The sequence below is a fragment of the Brachyistius frenatus genome, unplaced genomic scaffold (genome assembly GCF_029030835.1).
Source record: "Brachyistius frenatus isolate BFR_SWC_R1_liver_20210118 unplaced genomic scaffold, ASM2903083v1 Contig_78, whole genome shotgun sequence".
Lineage (NCBI taxonomy): Eukaryota > Metazoa > Chordata > Actinopteri > Embiotocidae > Brachyistius > Brachyistius frenatus.
This window is the reverse complement of record NW_027210677.1, coordinates 1536045-1551902: the sequence shown is the minus strand read 5'-3', so window position 1 is coordinate 1551902 and position 15858 is coordinate 1536045. Positions and strand designations below refer to the sequence as shown.

The 15858-nt window shown below is 42.0% G+C and overlaps 2 protein-coding genes across 2 annotated transcripts; one reads left to right on the top strand and one right to left on the bottom strand.

The window, feature by feature from the left end:
* Window positions 1-710: 710 nt before the first annotated feature.
* LOC138626832 (NHL repeat-containing protein 3-like) lies at window positions 711-7173 on the bottom strand. Its single transcript, XM_069708760.1, has 3 exons — window positions 6646-7173; window positions 5308-5510; window positions 711-5173 (listed from the first exon to the last, which is right to left on the bottom strand). The coding sequence occupies exons 1-3, from the start codon at window positions 6902-6904 to the stop codon at window positions 4574-4576; spliced, it is 1062 nt and encodes a 353-aa protein (XP_069564861.1). The 5' UTR covers window positions 6905-7173; the 3' UTR covers window positions 711-4573.
* Window positions 7174-8454: 1281 nt separating this feature from the next.
* On the top strand, window positions 8455-15858 carry nrbf2b (nuclear receptor binding factor 2b). Its single transcript, XM_069708759.1, is given in 6 exon segments — window positions 8455-8619; window positions 11890-11974; window positions 14457-14497; window positions 15014-15557; window positions 15560-15714; window positions 15757-15858. Coding segments are annotated over 6 exon segments (1020 nt in total). The 5' UTR covers window positions 8455-8526.

Sequence of the window (15858 nt, the reverse complement as noted above, 5' to 3'; positions counted from 1 at the left end):
CAATGTTTCAAAAAGCTTTTCGTGATATCAGGAATATTTTCTCAGTCTTCAAATGACCCATAAATGTTCAAAAAGGTTGAGGAGGAAAGTCAGCACTCCTGGGCCGTCTTTGGTCTTCACGTTGCTCCTCAAAGCTTTGAGGTGTGTTTGGGCTCATTAGTGAGCTGCTGGAAACTTGAGGCACATTAAGGTGATCATTGGCCATCAGTTGATTTAGTTGAACAAGCCTGTGATGATCAGATTAATCTGAGTGTCATCTGAACGCTGCTCCAACAGGAGTACAGCTCCAAGGAATCTGACCTTTTGTCCAAAGTAATTAACACAATCACTAAATCTCCATCAGTTTGAGCCAGAAACACAACAACATCTGAAATATTTCTTCATTTTACATGTCAGGACTTCTTGTGTTTCTAAATATTTTAAAGTCTTTCAAATTTATTTCCAAAAATAAAACATATTTTAAATGTGGTCTTACACTTCTGGACTCCACTGTATGTTGGTATATATGGGTCATATTTTACTACAGTTACACAGTAGTAATAAATAGAGTTGCTACAAATAAGATTTATTTTCTAGATAAATAATTAAGCTCTAAAATCGCTGAGATTTGTGAAAAAATACACAAAAGCAGTTTCTGCAATCGTTGCTGTCAGACGTCTGTTATCATAAAAACACAACCGCTTCGTAGTGAAAATGAGACACTGCTACGATTACTTGGTTTTAATCTTTTAATAATCATCCGTCTTTGGGTTCCCATTCAGTCGGGACAGTAAAGACACCAAAATTAACTTTACGAAATGACTTAAAAATTATCATTGAAAGTTTTTAAACAAATCATACAGACGTGGCCCACAAAACAAACACACAGTTAACTTACATATTCTTTAAACCCGCAATTAGGAGTCCGTACTCTCCGGGCCCACTTACTGTTTTACTTTTATTTGTAAGAAGTTTAAGATGCTTTTCCTGCCACTGCAACAATTTGAAAAAAAGACAAGATATTATTGAAAGTATTGTACAACATACATGAATGTACACAGTAAATGGAAATGGAAATCCAAAAGCCTCCCACTTTTACATATAACACCAACAGCATCATGGAATTACAGTCAACATTGTAGTTACAGACTGTTACATAACAATTGACTCATTCTGATGCGTATTACTTCCAAATCACGACTTTAGATGACAAAAACTATCCTCATATGAAAATGAACCAATTTTCAAGCCATTTTAAATCATTTTCAATTATCATGAGATCAGACTGTTTCATAATAAGTCGTAACAGTCCTGAAAATCAAATAAAAAGACACCACAAAAACATATTTTATAACAAGACAATTAGATATGTGATTCATCATGACAAAACACTCAGCCTTCTTCAGACCATGACGATGTAAATCAATTAAAACAATAAGGAAGTGGTGGAAATTACGTCAATCGCATTATGTAAAAACAACTGAATCACTTCTAGACTACAAAAAGCTTCAAGTAGATTTTGGCAAAAACAAAACAAGGCAACATATATGAAAGTTCAATAAAAAAAAAATTTTAAAAAGAATTTCAGATCACAAAATGTATGGTCGTGGTCATGATCAGTTTGCCTGCTTGTCAGTGTTTTGAGTCCTCCACCCTGAGCTCCACCCACAAACCGTCACAGTAGTGGCCGATGGGAAAAAAATAAGCAGAGCGAGTAACATATACTTCACTGAGGCCAAATATATGAGGACTATATCGAAAACATTTTTTTTTTTTTTTTTTTTTAATCAGACTCGACTATATATGGCAACTTTCTGTCTTTTCCCATGTTGAGAATTGTAAAATGTCAAAACCCCATCAAATAAGAAGAGTTCCTTAAAGAAATAAAACATCAGAAATAAGGTAGAGAAAATCATGTCCAGTGTGTATCTAATATTGTAGTTCATGAACCCAAAAAATACTTCACAAATAAAGAAGAGATGGAAAGCCAAGCGAAAAACAGATAAATCATTAGATATCTGAGAAAAGTTTGTAGAGGCCCATTTTTAATGAGCTCTAATATTTGATGGGAGTTTGAATATTAATAACAACAAAGTGGCGCCCAACTACCTCAGATAATTAAAAGAGAATACGTGTTCCACAAACTGGCAACCAAACCCGTATTTCTGGTCATATTGGAAGTTAAGAAATCATTAGACAGGTGTAGCTGTATTTAAATCACTTACAGAGGTTTTCCAATATGATATTTCCAAAGATCCAAAAGTAGTCCTTCTAGATTTGAGAGAGGGACTAAAATCTATTTGCTGATTTAAAGTGTATAACATTTAGATCCAAAAAGTCTGGGGACAGTATGAGATGCAGCAAATAACATGCATCAAGGCTCCAAAGGGCCTCGTTCATAAAAAAAGATGGTGTCCTGTAATGGAACCATTAACACAATGAAATCCTCATTACCATCCATAAATACACTCTTTACTTTTACATTCATCCCCAAACAAAAACAGAGGAGTTTTTATTTAGTTTTATGTCTTTTTTTTTATCCACTCTTTTGAAGTTTCTGTGTTGGTCATATTCATTTGATTTAATCCATACACATTTACATATTTTAACGTTTAGTGTAATGGAAGAAAAATAGGTCAAAATGTGAAACTGCTTTGGAAATTATATTGCAATGCTGGAGATGTTGAAATTCTCAAACTCAATGTGGCAAATTGGTGACGTGGGTTAAACTGGAAATGTTAACACTGTTGACACTCATAAAGCTCAGTTACTGCAATAAAAGATGCTACGACTATATACAGTTTTCCTATTGCAGCAATAGCGAGTGTCACCTCTCACTGAATCTCCAGATAAATCCATTTTTCAACAGAAATAGATCAACTGTGACAATATATTTCTCAGTAACAATAATGTCATTAATGTCATAGTAACAGAGAATATACAGCGAGATAGAAATATTATTACTGAAAGGAAGCTGATGTGCCAAAGTCATTTTACAAAGAATAAATCAATAGTATATTTATTCACTATATTCTCAAGTGCTTTAAGATTTTTTTTCATATCTATAGAACATAAAGTGTGAAAAAACAATTCAGTTCCAGCCTTTTAAGCATGTGTACATCAGGTGACAGGCTGAATCAGCAAAAAAATAACAACACACAATCGAGTTAAAGTGTCTGCAGCAAAGAGAGGAAAATACTTCAGAGAGGCTCTGATCTGTTCAAAGAGTGCAACGTCAACAAAAATACACAACTGCACAAAATAGAAAATAACTATGAAAAGCTCAACCCCTATAACATACGCAGTCATTTGAGATCATTTATAACAATGCACTGATAGCAAACAATATGATACCTTTGTGAACTATTAACTAATAACTATTTTATTTACCTGCTTCTGTCATCTGCTTTCAACTGATCTGAAGTTGCTTTAACAAGGTTTACTGAAGGACATCCTGTCCAGTGATCTCAGTTACTTCACTTTAACTTGAATTCCATTGAATATAATTAAAAGTTAGAAAGCAGCACATGCGTAGCCAGAAGAAAACCTTCACTGTGCTCACACTGACGAGCACAGAAACGTGCACTACAGCTACCCGGATAACGGACGCAAAACGGTCCCAAACAAAATGAGAGAAACGCTGGAGACTTTTCACCCTCAACAGTCGCCATCTTGGCTACGTAGCAGAAAAGGAGGAACAACTGATGTAAAGAATTTTCTAATCAAAAGCGTGTGAGGACGCTGTAGTGCAGCTGTTCCAGAACACAGCACAAGAGGGTTTCATTTTCACCAAGTACCACCGTACTGCTGACGGACAGACGCCGGCAGCGTGTTCATTTCTGGGTGAAATAATTGAAGCTACAGATAATGTTTTCACATGCTTCATTCAAGTCAGAGTCCTAACATGCAAGAGGGCTATCTGTTGAAAGTAGGAGAATACATTTATCTGCTTCTAAACAGCAGATACCATGAATGGATAGCTGAATGGAACGACACCACAGCTTCTTTTTAAAGTTTAAAAGTAGATGCTATGAATGTTTATTTTTTTAAATGAATAGTTTGTCATTTAATTTTTTTCTCGTCAATCAAGCGCTATGTTTTTGTAAAGCCGGACTTTGACACGAGGGTTTGCTGTGTGTGCCAGGTGAGGTTAATATGAGGATTCTGTTTGGAAACATGATCCATTAATTAAAAATAACAAGCGTTCTGTCTCATGCTTCAACAGACATTTTTTAGTATTGAAACAAGCTCTTGCTCACCTTTAGCTTTGAGTTAAACCATTATTATTCCTCCAAGAGTGGATATTACTAAAAAAAAAAAAAAAAAAAGACTTTTTTCCTATTCAATTGATTTAAAGAAAATAAATGTATCCAGATGCAATATAGTAGAGTAATATGTACAGCTAGGAGACAGGGATGTTTGAGGATACAATAGATATCTTAGCTTAAGTTTCACCATACTGTGATTTTTGTTTTTTGGATCACTTGATTGCAAACTCGATAATAATCCACGTGTGAAGTAGTGATGCTAATAATTGGCATGGTTAGTTTTTCGGATCAGACATTCAATTCTCCGGATAAAACCCAGCGTGGCTCTACAGGAAACTCCCCCCCAGACTGAAGGGGGTGAACTTTTGAGCCTGTTGAGCTCCGATCTCGGCGACGTACAGGGCGCCGGTCTTCAGGTCCAGGTCCACCAGGTGGGGCTTCACCTCGTCGGGCAGCTGGATCACGCTCACCACTCTGCACTGACCGATCAAACCTACCGGCGGCGCGTCCAGCAGCGAAATCTGATTGGTGTTGAGCTGCACGACGACAAAATACTTCTTGTCCGAGGTCAGGCGGACGGAGTAGGGCGCGTCCTCGGTGAAGCAGCTGCCCCACGTGCCCAGCCAGTCCCCGGTGACGGTGTTGAAGACCTGGATCCTCTTGTTGCCCCTGTCGGCCACCCACACCCGCTGGGCGGCGTCCACCGTCACGCTGTGGGGGATGTAGAACTGAGCCAGGCCTTGTCCTTTCTCTCCGTGCATCCACAACACCTCCTGATCTTTGGACAGCTTGATGAGGCGGTTGTTCATGCCGCCGTCGCCATCCACGATGTACATCTCCCCGGAGTCGTGGACGAAGATCTCAGCGGGCTGGTCGAACTGCAGGGGGTCCAAACCGGCACCTGCTTTCCCCGGGGTCCCGAGAACCTGACACATGCAAGAAAACGTTCAACAACGTCAACATCCTGTTTCTTTATCCCGTATATCACATTATAGACTTTAGCCAAGCTTCTAGAAGCAACTCTTCCTAACGTCAAATCAAATTCCAGAGAAGACGTCACCTGCAGAAGCTTCCCTGACGGCGAGTACTGTTTGACGCAGTGGCCGTCTGGGCCGTTCCCCACGTCTGTGATCCACACGGTCGGGTTCGATGAGGCCGCATCTGCTAAAAATATCCCGTGAGGCATCTCCAGGGTGGTCGTGTTCCAGGCCATGAGGAAGTCTCCGTCTGTGGTGAACACCAGCACCTTGGGCACATTGTCCCCTAGAACAGAGCAAAGGCAAACCAGTACGGTACAGCGATGGATAGCGAGGAGTCAACATCAGCTGCATTGCACAATCAGGCGCACCACGACACGGGTCACCTCAGGCCACGACGCACACTAAGGTCGAGGTCGGACAGTATTACAGAGAGAAACCCATCTGATGTAATAGCTGATTACAGTAATTGAATTGCTTGATGCTGCGTGCTGCTGATGTTCATTATCACACGTGAGAGTCACTCACTTCCAACACAACCCAGCATCACGGCAAAGCATGAAATAGACACGCTCGTCGGCAACAGCTAAATGTGAGATAGCCCCGCTTTGGGGGGTGCCTAGGCGTGAAAGTTACACGTTTTGTAAGTGTGAAACTTACACACACTTAAATTTAACGTGATGCGGGATCATGTGACCAAAGTCCCACAACAGAGGTTTTGAGACCAAGGACAAAGGACATTTTCTGGTGGCTATGGGAGGGGGAGGGGGGACATTAGTGACAGACTCTTATTCAGGCCATGAGTTTGTTTACTGGTTGTGAAGGGAGGGCCCACTGGACATGTCACCCATTACCCAAGGGGCCACCTTCCTAGAGTGGCAGGCTTGGCTGGTAACTAATTATTCTTCTAAGTTATTTATAACATCTTTGACTTTGGCGCAGTTTGAGTTTTGTTTTTGTTTTTTTCACCCTGCAGCTAAACGACAAACTCGGTCGACTACAACTTTTCTCACAGACTGACGTCGGGTCGACTATTTAGGGGACTACCCAGTTGTTATGGATGACTGGTGGAGTTTTGATTTATTTAATTTTAAGTGTTTAAGGTGAGGTTTTGGGAGTTCTACTGGGAGTTCCTACAAAAACTGTGTGCGTGCGTATTTAGCATTTACAAAGCTCAGAATCAGTTTCACTTACATACAGGTCTCCTCACATATTTTGCACATCTGGATTAATATCCACCAACACTTCTAATTCATTTTATATATCTTTATGTTTCTATTTGCTATCTTATCTACAAAAATATAATCATTTCATATTCCTAAAGCATGCTTGTTTACTAATGTCATCAGGGAAAACAAATATTTCCAAAACAAAGCATTAAAGACATATTCTGCTCGACCTGTATGGATGATTGTCTTTACCTCTCTGGGCCACATACACCACACCGGCGTACTGGTTGACGGCCACTCCGAACGCCTCTCCGGTGAAGAGCTCCGGGTTCTTGGGCCAGCTCAGGTCCAGTTTGTAGAGGGGCCTTCCCAGCAGCTGGTAGTCGTGTCTGAGGCTGGAGCCGACCGACGGCTGGGTGCTGATCGTGCCGTACAGCACCATCATGAGCAAGACGAACGAGGCCATACTGGAAGCTAACAAACACGTATGACCTCTCTTCTTCATCCACATCGGGGAGGAGGGGGCTTCACTGCTGCGTCTCAGATTCTGCTTCTCTGACGTTGGCTGCCTCTGACAACATGGTATGTCGACTGGAGAGGACACGGACGTCTTTAAACGTGTAGCGACACCGCCTCCTCCGACACAAACAAAAACCCTATATGATTTATCTTATGAATGTTTAAATCTCATGATTGTTGTACAATAATCTCAACCCATTGACCACATATACTGCAAAAAGTCACTTCCTCTTGCGTCCGGAATGGAAACAAAAATAACTGGTCAAGTGAGACTTAATGAAGCGCAAGCACTTCCGGTCAAAATGTCGCAATAAGGCTGTTACCAACATAACAAAAGTAAACCGAGTTCAGACCTAACGAGGGAATTTTTTTTTTTTTTTTTTTTTTTTTTTTAAAGAAATACAGATGTGTTTCTTGCTGTAACGTAAGCAGCCAAGTGTATAACCGTGGTAAAGCCATCTGATTTTGGTTGCACCTCCTGTTGGGGGATTACGGTAAAGATGAAGGTCCTGAAAGATACATACGCATGTTTTATTTCCTGCTCTTTCTGTTTTCTTTCATGAACATAATGAAATGTACTTTATCCTCATGTTTGATACATGCTGTGTTATCTTTCCCATAGGTTTATCAGATATATCCTAAAGATTGCTGTTACCAATGTCCTCTCTAACAGTATTGAATCTGAGCCATCCAACTTCACCTGTTTGAGGAACAATAATTTGTTAGCTCTGTCGGCGGTCTTGAGTGTTTGTTTCTTCTAGTTTGGACTTTGATTATTTTATTTTTTTTAACATTTTGCTGTTTACATTCCTCCATTAGCTGATGCAGTGGTAGCAGTAGACACTACTATACAGAATAAGGAGCAGGAGATCAATAAGGACATGCCATTTGTTAAAAAAAAAAAAAAAAATTAAATTAAAAAAAAACTCCCAACATATATTTCTCACAAATATTTTTTTCCCAAGAATTTTAGAAGTGGAAATATAAGTATCTTTTAGAGTGTCCCTACTGTCAGAGAGGACATTTAATTAATCTTAAGGGTGTATCTGATACAGGCAAAATAAAATGTACAACTGATCAAACATGAGAATAAAATACAATCATTATGTTTATAAAAACAAAAGTGAAAGAAATATATTTCAGGAACGTCGCTTGGTCAAATTTATACCAGTTTACGTATAATTGTTTTGTTTTTTCAGGACGTTCACGTCTCCCAGAGACCGTCCTTATCTATGGACTGACTACACTGTCCGCGCACATATATCTTTCAGGACCTTCGCCTCGTTCACCAGTCCTTACCATAATTACACAGCTGTAGGCGCAACTAAAATCAAAGGGCGGCTGACGTTACTGCCCAGATGCGTTCATGAAATTCACACAATTTAACACAATTATGTTTTAAGTTTTTAACTTTCAGGTGCCAGACATTTTTTTATTTTTACTTCCGATTTACTTCACGCAGCAAAAAAAAAACAAGAAAACGTAGCGTCGAGCGGCAGTGACGTCACGACTCGCTCACCCAGATCTGCGGTGGAGTGGAGGCGACCGTGCTTCCTTCACCGCAGAGTCCTGGTGGTACGTGCTCAACGACACCTCTGGCTATTTACGGGGCGAATGACAGTCCGCGAGGGACACAGGCACGTTTCATGTAGTGTAAGCCGTCGAAGAATCGACTCCATGGAGGTCGTGGACAGCCCGCTCAACCTCGTGAGTTTCCGTCTTGGATGTTGCAATAACAGGCTAGCGTTACTGGAGCTCCGCAGTGAGCTAGCGGCTAGCCGCGGCGGCGTGCGCTGCGTGCGCGTGTTGTTGTGTGCGCGTGTTGTTGTGTGTGCGTGTTGTTGTGTGTGCGTGTTGTTGTGTGTGCGTGTTGTTGTGTGTGCGTGTTGTTGTGTGTTGTGTGTGCGTGTTGTTGTGTGTGCGTGTTGTTGTGTGTGCGTGTTGTTGTGTGTTGTGTGTGCGTGTTGTTGTGTGTGCGTGTTGTTGTGTGTGCGTGTTGTTGTGCGGACGTGCTCCACACATTGTGTTTGTGTCCTCGACTGAATGACCGTGAAGATGTTCTGGTGACGCTGTTAAAACCATTGAAAACATGTTTTTAAAGATGTCTAATAAGCAAGTGAGGCTGTAATAACGTTGCTACTTGTCGGGGAGGACATTTGATGATAACCTCTAAAACAGGTTATAAATGATCACATGGCCTCAACCTCAATAATGCAAAATGCCACATCAGCATTCTTTAACTTCTTAAATATGTGGTTTACGGACAGCAGCGTGTCTTTCCTCCTTTAAGACAAACTAGCTTTTTAATGTTCCACCCAACAAAACTCCCAAATTAGAAATAGAAACAAAAATGTTTGTTTAGCAGAATCTTTGAAGGAATAACCGTTAAAGAAACACTTAAACTGTGGTGAAAGGAGTGAGTGGGTTTGTGTCAGTCCTTTTATAGACGGACACCTGTCCAGGTTCAATCATACAGTGGTGTGAAAAAGTGTTTGACTCCTTCCTGATTTCTTTTTTTTTTTTGCATGTTTGTCACACTTAAATGTTTCAGATCATCAAACAAATTTAAATATTAGTCAAAGATAACACAAGTAAACACAAAATGCAGGTTTTAAATGAAGGTTTTTATTATTAAGGTAGAAAAACAATCCAAACCCACATGGCCCTGTGTGAAAAAGTGTTTGCCCCCTCCTGTTAAAACATAACTTAACTGTGGTTCATCACACCTGAGTTCAATTTCTCGAGCCACACCCAGGCCTGATTACTGACACACCTGTTCTCAATCAAGAAATCACTGAAATAGGACCTGCCTGACAAAGTGAAGTCGACCAGAAGATCCTCAAAAGATAGACATCATGCCGAGATCCAAAGACATTCAGGAACAAATGAGAAAGAAAGTAATTGAGATCTATCAGTCTGGAAAAGGTTCTAAAGCCATTTCTAAAGCTTTGGGACTCCAGAGAACCACAGTGAGAGCCATTATCCACAAATGGAGAAAACATGGAACAGTGGTGAACCTTCCCAGGAGCGGCCGGCCGACCAAAATTACCCTGAGAGAGCAGCGACGACTCATCCGAGAGGTCACAAAAGACCCCACGACAACATCCAAAGAACTGCAGGCCTCACTTGCCTCAGTTCAGGTCAGTGTTCATGACTCCATGAAATAAGAAAGAGACTGGGTAAAAATGGCTGCATGGCAGAGTTCCAAGACCAAAACCACCGCTGAGCAAAAAGAACATTAAGACTCGTCTCATTTTTGCCAGAAAACATCTTGATGATCCCCAAGACTTTTGGGAAAATACTCTGTGGACTGACGAGACAAAAGTTGAACTTTTTGGAAGGTGTGTGTCCCGTTACATCTGGTGTAAAAGTAACACCGCATTTCAGAAGAAGAACCTCATACCAACAGTAAAATATGGTGGTGGTAGTCTGATGGTCTGGGGCTGTTTTACTGCTTCAGGACCTGGAAGACTTGCTGTGATAAATGGAACCATGAATTCTACCGTCTACCAAAACATCCTGAAGGAGAACGTCCGGCCGTCTGTTCGTGACCTCAAGCTGAAGTCAACTTGGGTTCTGCAGCAGGACAATGATCCAAAACACACCAGCAAGTCCACCTCTGAATGGATGAAGAAAAACAAAATGAAGACTTTGGAGTGGCCCCGTCAAAGTCCTGACCTGAATCCTATTGAGATGCTGTAGCATGACCTTAAAAAGGAGGTTGGTGCTGGAAAACCCTCCAATGTGGCTGAATTACAACAACTCTGTAAAGATGAGTCGGCTAAAATTCCTCCACAGCTGGAAAAGACTCATCGCAAGTTATCGCAAACGCTTGATTACAGTTGTTGCTGTAAAGGGTGGTCCAACCAGTTATTAGGTTTAGGGGGCAAACACTTTTTCACACAGGGCCATGTGGGTTTGGATTGTTTTTCTCCCTTAATAATAAAAACCTTCATTTAAAAACTGCATTTTGTGTTTACTTGTGTTATCTTTGACTAATATTTACATTTGTTTGATGATCTGAAACATTTAAGTGTGACAGACATGCAAAAAAATAAGAAATCAGGAAGGAGTCAAACACTTTTTCACACCACTGTATATAGTTCATCAGTATCAAAGCATCTGCATGTGTTTTGTTCCTGTTTATTTATTCAGGATTTTCTTTTCATTGGAAATAAAAGTAACACGCTTGGGTAAGAACTATTGATTGATCTAATTATTTTCTCAAATAAACAATGAAACATTTGAGCTATAAAATGGCATAACAAATTAGAAAATTCAACATTTTAATTTCTCAAAGCAAAATCTTAGAATTTAATTTCCTCTGTGAAACAAACTACCTGTTAGATATCAGCTCAGTTAATACTTTTAAAAGAAAGCTCTAACACATCTCTACATCAGCCTTTAACGAGATGCTCCTGAAGCTCTCTTGCACTTGAACTACCGCGCCTTTAAAATTCATATTGCTTATTTTATATTTTAACTTGATTTGTGTTTAATTTTATCAGTTCTCATGCATTTGATCTGTTCTTATGTATCTCATTTCTTTTCTTTATTTTTAAATGTTCCTTCATATCTGTTTTTATGTGAATCACTACATGTACTTTTCATGCTGTGAAGCACTTTGAGCTGCATTTCTTGTATGAAAGGTGCTATATAAATAGTTTTTTTATTAATATTTTTATTATTATGACTATTACAAATGAATCACAAAGAAAGTATCAAGGTCATAGTTTTAAGGAGAATAAAACGGCAAATATTTAGTATTTTAGTTGCATGAACATAATTCATTCAAGGATTTAAAAACACCTTTCCCCCTCTCTGCTTTTCTACCTCCCTCATCTCTGATTGATCGTTCCTGAATTCTGTGTATTCAACCACCTCTCTTAATATTTTATTTGACATTAACCACATTGAACTCATTGTCTTGTATGTTTTTGACATCGCTGCGTGCTCTATTTTTCTTCATATGTTCAGGCTCACCAGCAGTGCAGGAAGGCCGACCGTTTGGTAGCTGCTGGAAAGTACGAAGAGGCGATCTCATGCCACGGAGCAGCAGCAGGTCGGCCCTCTTCCAACCACACCTGTGACACCACACTCACCGTGTTCGTACCGTCCCATGAATAAAAGAAAAACCTCCATCATTGGTTATTTGATTTTGAACAAAAATCCAACTGTACTTTTTGATTTTTGATTCCATGGAGAGGAAAATTTAAAATGGTAATGACAAAAATGACCCTTAACCCGATATTTTGTTGCATAATCACTGCAAATAGATGAGCTGCGCGTCCCTCGGTGGGACTCTTGCGTCCCTCGGTGAGACTGGTGCGTCCGTCAGCGGGTAGTTCGGTCCACTCTTCCAGCTGTCCCGGGTCTGAAGCCGCTCCTTCTCCACGCGCTGTCAGACTCTTTCCAGAGATGTTTGATAGGATTCAGATCAGGACTCATTGAAGGCCACTTCAGAACAGTCCCATGTTTGGTTCTGGTCCATTCTGAGGTGATGTCAGCTGTGTGTTTTTGGGTCACTATCCTGTTGGAGGACACGTGACCTGTGACTGGGGCAGAGCTTTGTAACACTGGGCAGCACGTTTCGCTGCAGAGTGCTCTGAGATTTCACAGATTCGAGGCACCGAAGCAAAGCGGCCCAGAACAGAACCACCTCCATGTTTATCTGGATGCTGTTCTTTTCTTGTAGAACTTCTTTTCATCTGTGCACACAGAGTTGATGTGATTTACCAACAAGCTCCCGTTTTGCCTCGTGTGTCCAAAAGGAAGTTCTCCCAGAAGCATTGCGGCTTGTTGATATACATTTGAGCATATTCCGGAGCCCACTGCTCTCAGAAAGTGCTGCAATCAGATTCCGATGAAGCTACACTTTGGTCTACTTAGAAGTTGTTTGGTTCTTTGTTCATCATGGCCATCGTTGTGTTGGGTCTGGGTTGATCTCCCTCTGACTGACGTCCCACGGACCTTAAACGTGTTCATGATGTTTGCAGCTGCAGTCACAGGAACACGAAGCGTCTCCGAGAGCGTCTCGCAGCCTTTAATATGCTGCTCCAACATTTTCTTTCTGATCCCGTCAGACGGCTCTCTGCTTCGTTTTCTCGGCTCCGCGTTCAGTGTTGGTGAACAAAATTATACCAAACAGCAAGAATGAGCATTTTTCTCCATTTTAACAGGCTGGACGACATGTTAAAGAAAACAGTTAGAAATATCACTATAACCTAACTATTTCTCATTTCTCTCACCAATAAATTGCTCAGGGCCCTTTTACAATATTCTTTGTAGAAGAGCAATAATACTATTTTTCACACTTTCGTTGCTTTACTCTATGACATACCAAAGGCTGCAGTACAGTGAACCCTCGCTATAACGCGGTTCACCTTTCACGGTCTCGCTGCTTCACGGATTTGCATCGTGCATTGAAATCACATTACGACTATATGTAACGTAGATATATTTAATGTCCAGTTCTATCTATTTCAATTGTAAAATAAAGGTTTCTACTTCACGGATTTCACCTATCACGGTTTCTATTTGGAACGTAACCCCCGCGAAAAACGAGGGTTCACTGTATACATGAGAAAAACACTTTTAATGTCCTCCCCTTTCAGGAGGAATGAAGCTTTTTTTAATGAATTGTTATGGGTACCAACAAACTAATCCATGACTCCATTAAAGACACCTGTACGCCTGCTTTTAGGCGCATTACTGCCACCTTCTGACGGGAGTAACGCATTACAGCTAGGCACCGGTAACAAACGGGAGAAATAAGGAAGAACGAAAGTCGCATGTACTAATGGATTTGTGGAGATTAAAACGACTATTTGAATATTGTAAATTGGTGACCCATCCCTTCTTTCCGGTCACCTGATCCAAATCCAGCAGAGCGCCTTTAGGATGCGGTCGACCAGGAGAAAACGATGTGATGCAAGTCGTGCCAACGTGGAGCAGAAACTCAAAGGAAGGTTTCCAACATCTAGTAGAACACATTAAATTCTTTTAGAGAATTCAACAAACAAGAATCTGGATCAGCTGCCTGTTTCCTCTTCATGACGTAACCACGCATTACATTTATAAATAGTCAAAAGTATTGGAACGTGTTTCTACGGTAGCCCAGAATGGACAAACCAAGCGGTGGCTCTAGACTGGGCCTTTTGCATTTTTGTTTTTAAATGAGTTTTGTGGCCACTCATTCATTAGGTTGCCATCTGAAACCTCACAGCTGGATATCAATACATCCTAAACTCCGCAGCCGGGGAATGATGTGCGGAAATGGCTGCAGTTCATTCATCCAGTGTTTATCTCCGAGATGTTGGACACCCTGAGATGAAAACACCTTAACTTCTCCACCGTAACGTTTCAGTCCCGTACTGGATTACACAACCAGCACGTCACTATCCTAATGTTCTGACTGCATACATAAAAGGGAACATTTCAAAGAACTGATGCAAACTTCCACATCATTTTATTGTGCGTCTCAAAGTGTGTATTGTTGTGGTTTCCTCCCGGTGCTCATCTCTCCGTCTCTGTCCTCCTCCCAGATCTTCTGACCGATGCGATGAAGACGACTGAGTGTGAGCAGGTGAGACGCTCGTGTGTGTGTGTGTGTGTGTGTGTGTGTGTGTGTGTGTGTGTGAGAGCTGATGACTGGAGGTAATCTGGAGTCTAAAGCAGCATCACAACAACAACAAGAGCTTGAGAGACAAACAAAGCAGCAGCTCGAAGTAATATCGATATCAGTATTTGGTAAAAACCCCGCTGAAGAATTAATTAATACAATTCTTCAGTCCTCGGACGTAATTAATTATGATACTTTGTATTTTTTACCTCCATTATGTATATGAGAGGCAAATACTGTTCTCTTTACTCCATTACGACTACTTTTACAGTAATTATCTTAACAGAAAGATTTGGTTTCAGCTCGTTCATAACATTATTCTGATGACAATTTAGAGCCGTTTGAGATCCCCAGCCTGATTTTTGTGGCAGCGTCCCTGCAGGCGTGGGTTAGGGTTAGCGTAGCTTCGGCTTTGTGTGTCCGTGTGTTTGCGTGTCAGCTGTAGTTGTGCGAGTCCGACGGCTGCCGTTGTGTCCGTAGGCTCGTCTGTCCATGGAGCTGCAGAGGGACAGTCACATCAAACAGCAGCGGCTCATCCAAGAGCGCTGGAAGAGAGAAGCTCGGCGCGAAGCCACCAAGTGCCGGCCCGGCCCGGCGCCGGCCCACAGAGGCCCGGGGCTCCCGGGGCTCCCGGGGCTCCCGACCCAGCCGCCCGGCTCCGGGGGCCTCTCGGCCGCAGAGTGCACATCGGTCGGGGAGAGAGAGTACGATACTTTACTCTACCAGCTTCAGACTCGGCAGACCGGAGGCGGCCAGCCGACGGCGCCGCCCTGCCCCGGATCTAAGACCACCAAAGACGACAAGACTCGCCTGGAAGAACAACAGACCACCATCGAGGACCTGCGGCGCCTCGTCGACCACCTGATGAACGAGAACCAGCAGCTGGCGGTCGAGAGCGAGCGGCTACGGTCAGAGAACGCGCGGCTGCGCTCCGAGGCCGTCGACGCGGCGGACTTTGTGGAGCGCTCGGAGCTCTGGGTGCTCCCGCAGGCCGGGTCCGCTCTGGGGACGGGGGGGGGGCGGAGAGGAAGAGCACGGGGAAGGGGAAGGAGATCGCCATCCCTCAGCTGCCGCCGCTGGAGATGCCGGCTCGGGAAGATCTGTGTCTGGATGACCTGCCGCCTCTGGAACTGCCGGAGGACATCCAGAACGAACTGCAGGAGCTGCTGGACAGGGATAAACTCTGATCACACACACACACACACACACTCACACACACACACTCTCTCTCACACACACACACACACACTAGCATCATTACAAAGGTTCAACCAATATGGCTTTTGAGTTCAGATGCCAAAATGTTTAACATTGAAAGTGACTGA